Source organism: Salmo trutta, chromosome 33, assembly GCF_901001165.1.
Source record: "Salmo trutta chromosome 33, fSalTru1.1, whole genome shotgun sequence".
In the NCBI taxonomy this organism is placed as follows: domain Eukaryota; kingdom Metazoa; phylum Chordata; class Actinopteri; order Salmoniformes; family Salmonidae; genus Salmo; species Salmo trutta.
In genome coordinates, this window is record NC_042989.1 from 26,514,083 (window position 1) to 26,526,933 (window position 12,851).

Sequence of the window (12,851 nt, forward strand, 5' to 3'; positions counted from 1 at the left end):
CGGGCCTAGAGACAGGCTTGGTGACGGTGATGTATTCTTTATTGTTGAGAGAGTGAACAGAGAGTCACCCTGTCAGCCATGAGAGGGAGGTGACACAACGCAAAGGCTGTTCTCACTTTAACACCATTAGCTCCAGGAACCTCTGCCATCAAATTTACACCCGCTGCAACCCCACAGGAGAGGAAATTGCTTCAAGTGGAAACAGAAATCCAACCTTGCACACACACACCACACCTCAAATCCAATCCAATTCAGTGCAAACAAGCAGTGAGCCATGATATTATGAAAGCGTTTGGGTCAGGTGCCACTCATACCAGCAGCACCACTCCTGCATGGAGCCCCATACTGCAGCAACATCTGGACAATTTTTTAAGCTAAGGTCTAAAACAACTAAGTTATATAAACTGTTTTGCGTTCATAATTACTCAAATTTAATGTGTGAGATTAATAGGGAAATGAGTAGGGCCAGGAATTTTACTGAAAATGTAATCTTGCAAGGAAAAACTCTAGGCCCCAAGGTCAGACAAAACTCTAGCTGGCCCTAGAGGTGAAGCTCAAACTGCAATAGCTGCAATAGGAGCAACAGACAGGCAATACTGGAGCAGTCCTGGGGTGTCACAACACAAGAAGACAAATGGCCAGAAAGGGAGAAGAGCATTCAGTCCATTCAGTCATAAATGAAAAGCCACCACAGCAGGCATTCAGCCTGGGATGAACTTGGTAGCCCAACACTGAAACCCTGAAACCCTAAGGGAGACCAACACTGTCTACAGTGAATACAGGAGCAACCTCATCAACTGTATCCATACTTGTGTCGTTGTCAATGGACTCTGAGGCGGGCTGTGTGGCCAGGAAACATAAAAGGATCCATAAAGGGCAATGGTGTGTGCATGCGTGCTTGTGTGTGTCCTATCTCACTGACGTGTATTCACACATTGATTTCACACATCAATGACCTATACACCTACAGAGGACTTTTAAAAGGTAAACATTTTATTTCAACTTCTTAGACAAAATAATAATAATAATTTGTATTATTTTACAAACCCACCTTCACCCACCCACTCACATTTTGGGGACTAAACCATTTTTTGCTGTTACAAGTTTTTTTTGTCTTTTTTCTTTTGGGGGGTTCTCAGTAAAATCTTGTGACCACCCAATTTTTTTGCAATCAAGCCTTCTTGTGTATAATAGTGTTTGACAGTTATTTTGAAAGAATCCAATACTCATATATTTTTTTGAAAATTAAAACCTTCCCCAGCGCAATCAAGAGATTGTATACCGTGTTGCATCTGTCCCTTAAGTCACCCGATATAACTGTTTGTGGAATATATAACAAAATTGTGTAAAACAGGGAGTAAACGCTCTTGTAATTTTGCCCAAAAGTTAGCAACTATGGGGCAATACCAGAAAATATGTAACAAATCCTCCACTTCCACACAACAAAAATAGGACAAAGGGTATTCTTCTATGCTCCATATTTGTAACATATTGTTAGTAGCCAGAAACATGTACAATATCTTCAACTGAAACATTCAGGTTGTGAGTCTAATGCGGTTTTAAAAATCAATTTATAAATAATTTCCAAGGGATGGAAGTATCAAACTGCTCTTCCCAGTAAGAGTGGAATTTGTGTGGGATGGCAACCAATTTGTTATTTTCCAAATTAAAATGAAAATGTCTTTATTGATTTTATCTCTAGTTAACCATCTGTGAGATGTAATATGAGGAGACAAACAAACAGTTTCTCTTTTCTTTCCCTTAACATTTTCTTCCATTCTGTAGGAATTGCTGCCAGTAACTGATTGTAATCAAATTAAATAAAATTCCCATTACTATCAATGATATCATTTAAAAATAAGATCCCCTTTTCCAGAAACACATTCCCAAACATTTAATTTTATTTATCAGGATATTTGAATTCAACCATATGATTTGGCTCAGAATTTCTGTTATTTTTTATGAGGGATAATACCATTCCATTAAAATCTGAAACATGTTGGCTTCAAACTGCTTAAAGAAAACCTTATCTGGGGATGGAAGTGACAGAAAGAGATACTGTAGATGAACTGAGAGACAATTAAGGTGTTTATTAATGTCACTCTGCCATATAAAGACAAAGCATTACCTTTCCACAGCAATAGTATACAGTCAATCTTGGTAAGTTTCAAATCAAAGTTCTCCTTTACAGGATCCTTCATTCTTTCTCGAATGTGGATGCCAAGCATGTCCACTGAGCTATTGCTCCACTTAATTGTATGCAACAAGGCCAAATATAGTTGGACTTTCTTAAGAAAAACACTCTCAAAATGGTGCATTTCTTATAATTTGTTTTCAGATCTGATAGTTTGAAAAGTCATTCAAATCTCCAATAAGAGCATCTATTGATGATTGTTGCGGCTGAGAGGCAAATGTTGTTTCATGCTTTCAAGACCACTGATACTCAGACCTACTATTTTGGAATTATTCCTGATTTTGATGGCCAGCATCTCGTTAGCCAAAAAGAATAAATAAGGTGAAACTGGATCCCCTTGTCTGACCCCTCTGAATAGCTCAACGTTTTTAGATAAATACCCATTATTCACTACTTTACTCACCGGTTTCTGGTATAAGACTCTAAACCATTGAATACATGACTTACCAAAATGTAAATACTGAAGGCATCTATAAATTAAATCCCTTTTATCTTACCAAAAGCCTTCTCAAAATCTGCAATAAACACCAAACTAACAAATATTGTCACCAATGTAACGACCAGTCATGTTTTGAGCCCCGCATTTTTTTGCCAAAAGAATAAAAAATAATATATATACATATTTTTTAAAATTGGGGGGGCTTGCCTGTTTTGTATGTTATTTTGGCATTAAAACATGTCACAAATCAGTTTGCAAACAATGTAAAAAATATATATATCATTGAGTTAATAAAGCCGCATACAAACAGGCAGCCCCAAAATGCAGGTGCTTCAGCCAAGCTCAGTGCTTTCTGTGGTGGTGGGGCAGGCCAGCAGAGAATAGGAGCATTGCGCCGTGATTGGCTCAGCATTGCACTTTGATTGGCTCAGTGTTCTGTCACTCATGGGGACACTACGTCACCTGCATTTAGTAAGGGTAGACATCAAGAATGTGAGCCCTTTGGGCCCTACCATAGACTTAGATTAGAAGTGCCCATCCAAGAAGTCTCAAGGTCATTGGCCACAGATACATTGATGTCAAATCACATTATATCTACAGTAGCTTTGATTGGACTGATCATGTCAATATCTTACTTTCAAAATCTTAGCTAGCAGTCATCATAAATCAAGTAGACAATCTACTGGCAATTCCTTTTAATCCTTGTCATATGAAGAGAAATACTGAAGGTAAATTATATATAAAACATATCGGTGCTCATCGGCCATTGGACATAAACATTACACAACAGTTGGAAATCGCTAATTCAATAACGAGTTGTTTGGAAGTAATCGGTGACAGTGGCTAACCGCAAGCATTGCAACTGGGAAGTCAGACTGGGAAAATAAGTTTTGAATGGTCATCCAACTTGGAATTGTAAATCTTTCTCTTCATTTGATGCCAAAATTTGCCAACGAACGACCGCCACACACAACAAGGTGAGTCCAAAAATATGCTGCTGCATAAATGATGTAATATGCCAGGGAGATATGGTCAGCCATATCAGCTATGTTTCTTAAGGTAGGATATGCATATTATTAGTATATTTGGATAGAAAACACTCTGAAGTTTCTAAAACTGTTTGACTGATGTCTGTGAGTATAACAGAACTCATATGGCAGGCAAAAACCTGAAAAACAATCCAACCAGGAAGTGTGGAAATCTGAGGTTTGTAGTTTTTCAAGTGATTCCCTATCCAATATACAGTGTCTGTGGGGTCATTTTGCACTTCCTAAGGCTTCCACTAGATGTCAACAGTCTTTAGAACGTTGTGTCATGCTTCTACTCTGAATGGGGAGAGAATAAGAGCATATGGAGTCAGATGACTGAGAAAATGACATGAGCTCAATCGCGCACACTCCCGTGAGAGTTAGGTGTGTTCCTTTTCATTTCTGAAGACAAAGAATCGTCCAGTTGGAATATTATGGAAGATTTATGATAAAAACATCCTAAAGATTGATTCTATACATCGTTTGACATGTTTCTACGAACTGAAATATAACTTTTTTGACTTTTTGTCTGAACTTACTGCGCGAGCACAGTGCAATTGGATTACCCGACTGAACGCGTGAACAAAATGGAGGTATTTGGACATAAAGATGAACTTTATCGAACAAAACAAACATTTATTGTGGAACTGGGATTCCTGGGAGTGCATTCCGATGAAGATCATCTAAGGTAAGTGAATATTTATAATGTTATTTGTGACTTCTGTTGACTCCAAAATGGCGGGTATCTGTATGGCTTGTTTTGATGTCTGAGCGCTGTACTCAGATTATTGCAAGGTTTGCTTTCGCCGTAAAGCTTTTTTGAAATCTGACACAGCGGTTGCATTAAGGAGAAGTGTATCTATAATTCTTTGAATAACAGTTGTATATTTTATCAACGTTTATGATGAGTATTTCTGTAAATTGATGTGCTCATTCACCAGAAGTTTTGGGAGGTAAAACATTTCTGAACATTACACGCCAATGTAAAATGGGGTTTTTGGATATAAATATAAACTTTATCGAGCAAAAAATACATGTATTGTGTAACATGAAGTCCTATGAGTGCCATCTGATGAAGATCATCAAAGGTTAGTGATTCATTTTAGCTGTATTTCTGGTTTTTGTGACGCCTCTCCTTGCTTGGAAAATGGCTGTGTGGTTTTTCTTGTCAAGGTGATGTCCTAACATAATCTACGCTAGCGTCCCACATACCCCATAGAGGTTAAAAAGGCAGTAATATGGCTGAATGAATTGTTTCGCTGCCAGACAAGGCTCTGCTGATAGCCAGGTGTAGCGGTGGTAAGGATTCACTCCATTGTGCTGGATAGAAAGCTCTGCTATTGGGACAGCTTTATGTTGGCCCTAACAGTTTGTGGGCACCACTTGTTGCCGTTATAGTGCAATTAATGTATTGTTTAGTGTTGTGTTATGTAGTGGCTTTGCTTGCATGCATCAAAACGTTTTTTTTTTGCCCCACCAAGATTTACATGCTAACATCGCCACTGCTAACGACCTTCAATAAATCCAGATAGCTCACTTTGAATAATTTTGCTTATTACTTTCTTCATTCTAAGTGCTAAACAATTTTTTTGAATATGGGTGTCACAGCACAATAAAGTGAGGCGTCGCCAGTTTTTGGGCTTTTATATTGGCAATTTGCCTCCTGCTTAAATAGTAATGTAATGTGCTTCTAGTTCCAACAGTGCAGTAATATCTAACAAGTCATCTAAAATTCACAACAACTACCTTATACACACAAATGTAAAGGGATGGAATAAGAATATGTACATATAAATATATGGATGAGCGATGGCCGTGCGGCATAGGCAGGATGCAATAGAGGTATGAAATACAGTATATACATATGAGATGAGTAATGTAAGTTATGTAAACATTATTAAAGTGGCATTATTTAAAGTGACTAGTGATACCTTTATTAAGTGAATTTATTTAAGTGGCCAGTGATTTGGGTCTGTATGTTGGCAGTAGCCTCTCTATGTTAGTGATGGCTGTTTAACAGTCTGATGGCCTTCAGATAAAAGCTGTTTTTCAGTCTCTCGGTCCCAGCTTTGATGCACCTGTACTGACCTCGCCTTCTGGGTGATAGCGGGGTGAACAGGTAGTGGCTCGGGTGGTTGTTGTCCTTGATTAACTTTTTGGCCTTCCTGTGACATCGGGTGCTGTAGGTGTCATGGAGGGCAGGTAGTTTGCCCCCGGTGATGTGTTGTGCAGACCGCAGTACCCTCTGGAGAGCCTTGGGGTTGAGGGCGGTGCAGTTGCCGTACCAGGTGGTGACACAGCCCGACAGGATGCTCTCGATTGTGCATCTGTAAAGGTTTGTGAGTGTTTTCGGTGACAAGACAAATTTCTTCAGCCTCCTGAGGTTGAAGAGGCGCTGTAGTGCCTTCTTCACCACGCTGTCTGTGTGTGTGGACCATTTCAGTTTGTCCGTGATGTGTACACCGAGGAACTTAAAACTTTCCACCTTCTCCACTACTGTCCCATCGATGTGGATAGGGGGGTGCTCCCTCTGCTGTTCCCTGACGTCCACGTTCATCTCCTTTGTTTTGTTCACGTTGAATGTGAGGTTATTTTCCTGACACCACACTCCAAGGGCCCTCACCTCCTCCCTGTAGGCCATCTCGTCGTTGTTGGTAATCAAGCCTACCACTGTAGTGTCGTCTGCAAACTTGATGATTGAGCTGGAGGCGTGCATGGCTACGCAGTCATGGGTGAACAGGGAGTACAGGAGGGGACTGAGCACGCACCCTTGTGGGGCCCCAGTGTTGAGGATCGGAAAAGTGGAGATGTTGTTTCCTATCTTCACCACCTGGGGGTGGCCCGTCAGAAAGTCAAGTATATACGTACATATGAGATGAGAAAAGAAGCATGTAAACATCATGTTGTCTACTCTTGATCAGAAGAAGCATTTCAATTGGAGGGTCTACTACTGTATCAGTTTGCTTATTCAAGTCATTCAACTTTTTAGTTTTTTAATTTTCCCTCCTAAGATTTAGCTTTCCCCCATGATGGCCACTTGATTGAATGGCCTCTGAATATACATTTGAAAGTGTCCCAGACAACCTGAGGTTCAGCTGATCCCACATTATGCTTTAAAAAATTATTTGTTTTTTCTAAAAGAGTCTTCATCTTTTAGCATTGATTGATTGAGTTTCCAAATAACCCGGTCCTCTAGGATATTCTACTGTAGTTAGAGACAAATAAATAAGGGCCTGGTCAGAAAGTAAATGGTCAGCAATGGTAGACTGTGATACGTTTGAGACTAGAGCGAAGGAGATAAGGAAGTAGTCAATGCGACTAGCTTGCCTATTTCCACGCCACGTGTATCTAGTCAGATCAGGGTTTCTTAATCACCAAACATCTACCAGGTCTAGAGAGGACATTAACTCAGAGATTGCAGAAAGTGCTTTTGGATTAGAATAATGCAAACAAACCCCCGATCCATCTAGATTTGTATTCTGCACAGTATTAAAATCACCAACAATTATGAATAATAATCTATTGCAAAAAAACACATTGGAAATGAAATATAATTAACTCCCCAGAGTGCTTGGTAACAGAGAGCCAACCACAGAGTGGCTGTGAGAAACACACTTGCATTTCATGTGTCATCAGTGGAGGGGGTCAGGCTGACAGGATATTAAGGTATTGTGTACACGACACTTGCTGTGGTGTCAGTATTTTCCAGGAAAAAGCCTTGCTGTGCCGTAATAGTAATTGACCAACCTGTGTTGAATGGTAATGAGTAGAGCTGCTGTAGCATGTGGGGATTGGCGAGGGGAGAAACACACAACAGCCATACATGACTGACATAGCAGGGGGCTAGACCAGGACCAACATAGAGCTGATAGTGCAGTACAGCAGGGACACCATGAGCAACGTAGAAATAAACAGAGATAGATAGGATCTCCATTACAAGAATTACAACAGTCACATTTGCATCAAACTGTACATGAAACTGTATGGCATCCAATAGGTTTCACACCTTATAAACAAACACCACCAAGGTGGCCCCGGGTCCACAAGGGGGCAACAAGGGGCTTAGCCCCCCTCACTTGAAACTTGTGCCCCATCAGTTTTAGTTTTGTCCCTATATAAAAATAGCAAAACACTAATCTGTCCCTTCATAAGCACTCGATCAATGGTCTCTGAGATTCTGTATTTGAACTTTATGTTTATTATGGTATAGCGTGATATAAGCAGAATTCAATATAATTCTAATGCAAGAACCCCCCAAATTGTGCCCCCCACTGATTTCAGCTGCTCCCTTATCCTGGGTCTGCCTCAAGGTAATTTGTAAGTGAGAAAGAAATTGACATCATGTACCACAGCAATTTTTCTGTTAAATTAAAGGCTGTCAATCAAATGACCAATAATTATTTTCAGTATGCCAAAATAGCACCAATAAAACATTCCCCATTCCAAAATGAAGACTGTACTAGCACAGAGCAGCCTGTTTTGAGAGTGCCAAGAATAGAGTTAATCTAATAGAGACCTGTATATTAAAAGAGCCTAGCTCAGGCCAGTCATTGTGTTGTACTGGCTGATACAGCAGAATACAATAGGCAGAACAAAACCTGAGTTTCTGAAAGTGCTGATCCGGGAGGAGGGTTTTACAATGGAAAATTAATAAAAATGGACTCTCCTGTTATTACTGTCTCCATATTCAGCCATGAACAAAGAGAGACGAGTGGCTTCGGAGGAGGAGTGAAAGTGACTGTGCTTGCTCTTCGGAGGAGGAGTGAAAGTGACTGTGCTTGCTCTTCGGAGGAGGAGTGAAAGTGACTGTGCTTGCTCTTCGGAGGAGGAGTGAAAGTGACTGTGCTTGCTCTTCGGAGGAGGAGTGAAAGTGACTGTGCTTGCTCTTCGGAAGAGGAGTGAAAGTGACTGTGCTTGCTCTTCGGAGGAGGAGTGAAAGTGACTGTGCTTGCTCTTCGGAGGAGGAGTGAAAGTGACTGTGCTTGCTCTTCGGAGGAGGAGTGAAAGTGACTGTGCTTGCTCTTCGGAGGAGGAGTGAAAGTGACTGTGCTTGCTCTTCGGAGGAGGAGTGAAAGTGACTGTGCTTGCTCTTCGGAAGAGGAGTGAAAGTGACTGTGCTTGCTCTTCGGAGGAGGAGTGAAAGTGACTGTGCTTGCTCTTTGGAGGAGGAGTGAAAGTGACTGTGCTTGCTCTTTGGAGGAGGAGTGAAAGTGACTGTGCTTGCTCTTTGGAGGAGGAGTGAAAGTGACTGTGCTTGCTCTTCGGAGGAGGAGTGAAAGTGACTGTGCTCTTGCAGACAGTGGCGCTACTACTTTAGCAATCAAATCAGGGAACGATGGAATCGCCAAATACAATTTCATGTTTTTATATCTGACGTAATGTTTAAATTCAAAACACAATAAAGATTAAACTATAGTGGTGGATCAGAGAATAGTGATTTTCTCATACCTGCCCCTGAAATAATGAAGAACACCTTTTAATTAGAGACAAAATTCTAAAACCATTTAGACTGAAAGTCGATGGAGGATGTATTTTACACTGAGACCCACCTTGTAACTACCACATGATCTCATAAAAGGACCACATTTGTATTCCAATATAACTGCTACTGCTCTGCCACATACACTGACAAGGATATGAATGATATATGAGAGTGCCTCAGGGATGAAGATGGTGAGGAAGAGAGGTAACAAGGAAATGGGTGAAGCAATGGGCAAGCAAAGCAGCCACTGACAAGGACAATTAACACACCATACAAGGACCAGGAATAGTAGAAGTAAACACAGAGGAAATAACTAGCGTGTCCCTTTAAACACTCTGTGGAATGAATTCAAGGCTCTAAACCTATTCCGAAACCACATTTGGTAATGATGAGACATTTCTAGGGAAATAACATCAGTGTATCATTTCTGTTTTAACATTTCCTCACTGACATTAATGTAAAGAAAGGTAGATGACTACAATATGCAGTTTTATAATCCAATAACAGCATTGCCTTCCAACAGAGTATGTAAAAAGGCAAACAACAGCATTCTTGCTCAACTTATTGAATCATCTATCTAGGACATGTCTTTGCTTGTGCTATTGTTTCTGTGTTAAAATTCTGCTGGCATCATCCTATCATTGGACAAGTATTGTAATCTAATTTCATGTTAATCTGCTGCATTTGTCATGCCATATTGCTAGGCATTAATGTTGTTGTTTCTGTGACTGTGTCTGCATCATGTCCCATCTAATCCTTTAAAAGCCCATTTCCTCTGCCACAAAGCAACACAACACTACACTAACGCAACACTAACACAAAACTACACTAACACAACACCGCAATAACACAGCAATAACACAATTCTCCTCTTTTAGTGTTCCACTCCAGAATTAATTAACTATATTCCACAGCGCACACACTTAACAATGTTTTATAAACAATCACACAAAAACCTTTTTGCTATAGAAATCAAATCAAATGTATTCATTAATTTGTACAAGGTTTAGAAGTTGCCCTTATTAACCACAGATCAAGGATCACATCTTTGGCATTGCATGCTGGGATACTTTACATGGCCTACCTCTGGGAGTCTAAGAGCGGTCTTTGCATGACAGACTTGACCAGGGAGTGTGGCCGGACTGTCTTCACAGGGGAGGTCTTGGGACTGGAGTCAGACTCTCCACTCTCCTCATCACCCATGGCTTTGACGTAACTGCTGCTCCTCATCCTCCGGCAGGGGATCTCATCACCCTTACCTCCCCCTGGGTAACCACTCCACTCATCCTGAGGTACCTGGGGGAGGGAGATAAAGAGGGGTTTAGAGAGAAGGGTTCAGGTGGGGTCTCTATAGGGTGGGAAGTGGCACTAAAACCATGTAAGAGTAGTAGTAAGATTGCAGAATATATTGTAATGTTATTATAGTATGAGTACTAGAAATACACAGGTTTACCTCAATGTTTCTTTGGTCCCACTTGTGGTACCATGTTTTTACATACATCATAATTACTGTAAGTAGGTAGAGTTGATCTTTGAACTGTTACTATTGTTGCATAGACCTTAAAACGGTTAGCCAATATCTGTGTGGTATGTCAGTATAGATGTTGTTCCCTCAAGGTTGCCTGTGTACGCACAGAGGCTCTTGGCTCAGCCGTGGTTGTAAAACAGACTGTGTCCTCGATCATGTTTATTGGTAAAATGAAGGTAGTGAGAGTGAGATTATAGAGGATCAAACAGAATAGAAGATTCATCCACAGCAACTGCTTTTCAACCACATCTCAGGCAAAGATAGTTCATGTACATTCCATGTAATATTCTGTTGTAATTCTCTCCCTACAGCTAGTAAGACATAGACAGCTGCATGGCATCATCCCCATTGGAAAGATGTTTGGTTTTCTGACTCAGACTTGTTCCCTTGACTGCAACCTGTTCCCAGATTGAGACTCAAAGCGAAGTATATGCAGCGTGATGGTGCAGTGTTTACCCAAGGTTACAGTACACATCACAAGGCTCTTCAATATTGAGCAGCAGCATCAGAGATGTGGTGTCGACTGCTTACACAGTGTTACATGGTGTATGGTAAATCACAGGAGAGGTAACACTGTTTGACATTCCTGTCTGATGGATTACTTACTGATGCAAGACGTCTTTAAGTAGTACATAAACCCTGCAAGAGATATGTTATAGTTCAGTTGGATAAAATAAAAATAAATATACAGTCATTGATAATGGGCGAGGTGCTGGCTAGCGGAGCAGAACACTTGAAAAAGAGCCACACACTAGAAAGCTAAGATCATTTAATAACAACGTTTCGACAGCCAAGCTGTCTTCATCAGTGTATAAAGATAAACAAACATACAATTCTATGCACAAGGACAACTTTTAACAATTTCCACTGAAAATCTTACAAAAACACATTTACTTTAAGAAGAGTGCAGATGCAAAGTTTGGTAACAGAATGACAGTTTGTGCTGTTTGTGATGTCATTCTGTTTCCAAAACGTGCATCTGCAGTGATCTTCAAGTAAATGTATTTTAAAAGTAGTCATTGTGCATGAACTTGTATGGTTTGATTAACTTTGCAATCATTGGTTTTGTTTGACATACATTTTAAAGTGACAAATCTGAGTCTTAGTGTTATTGTTACCATGGAATTGCACTGATCCAACTGTTGAAGATCCCTTCTGGAATTCAAAAGATCAAATGAAAATCATGAGCCTAACACAAAAGTATCATATTCTGGTTTTGTGTTTGTATAATAGAATTTGTTGAAAGTTTGTGGAAACTATTTGAAGCTGTTCAACAAACTTCTTGCTCATTTAATCGAACTGGTGACATCGTGTTGTTCACAAACTCATTTAAATATCACAGGCTCGTTAAACAAACAAATGACCACAAAAAGCTCTCTCTCTTTCTCTCCCTCGCTCCCTCGCTCCCTCGCTCACTCCCTCCTTCCGTCTCTCTCTCTCTCTCTCTCTCTCTCTCTCTCTCTCTCTCTCTCTCTCTTTCTCTGTCTTTCTCTCTGTCTCTCAGTTTTGTGTTACTTAAAAAGTACAGCAGAGTTCAATTACCGAAACTACATCAGGAACTGAGTCAGGAACTAAGCCTCTCATACACACAAACACACACATACACACAGCTAGGGGGATTGCTGAAGTATATATTAGTGGTGTGTGTGCGCGCACGTGGCTGCATTTGTGTGCATGTCGCTGTACTTCAAATACAAAAATATTTCTTCCCTGTCATGGCACATTGAATCACCCGACATACGTAACATTCTACATTTAATTTGCGTCACACAGGCTCACCATCCTTCAAGGGGCCTCAATGTCACTCAGATTGAAGGTAAAAGCTACTCAATGAGCCTGCCTCATCTAAAAGATCTTCAGAACCAGAAAACTCTTCAGAGAACAGTCACCATATTAGATAATCAGTCACCATATTAGATACTCAGTCACTCAGTCACCATATTAGATATTCAGTCACCATATTAGATACTCAGTGACTCAGTCACCATATTAGATACTCAGTCACTCAGTCACCATATTAGATACTCAGTCACTCAGTCACCATATTAGATACTCAGTCACTCAGTCACCATATTAGATACTCAGTCACTCAGTCACCATATTAGATACTCAGTCACTCAGTCACCATATTAGATACTCAGTCACTCAGTCACCATATTAGACACTCAGTCACTCAGTCA

General features: G+C 40.4%; 1 protein-coding gene across 1 annotated transcript in view; it reads right to left on the reverse strand.

Annotated features, from left to right (window-relative positions):
• The window catches only part of LOC115172763 (disks large-associated protein 2), a 207,647-nt gene that overhangs the window by 57,134 nt on the left and 137,662 nt on the right, over window positions 1–12,851 (reverse strand). The window contains exon 4 of the mRNA XM_029730497.1: window positions 10,228–10,439. Coding sequence (XP_029586357.1) covers window positions 10,228–10,439 — 212 coding nt within the window. The remainder of the gene's footprint in view (window positions 1–10,227; window positions 10,440–12,851) is intronic.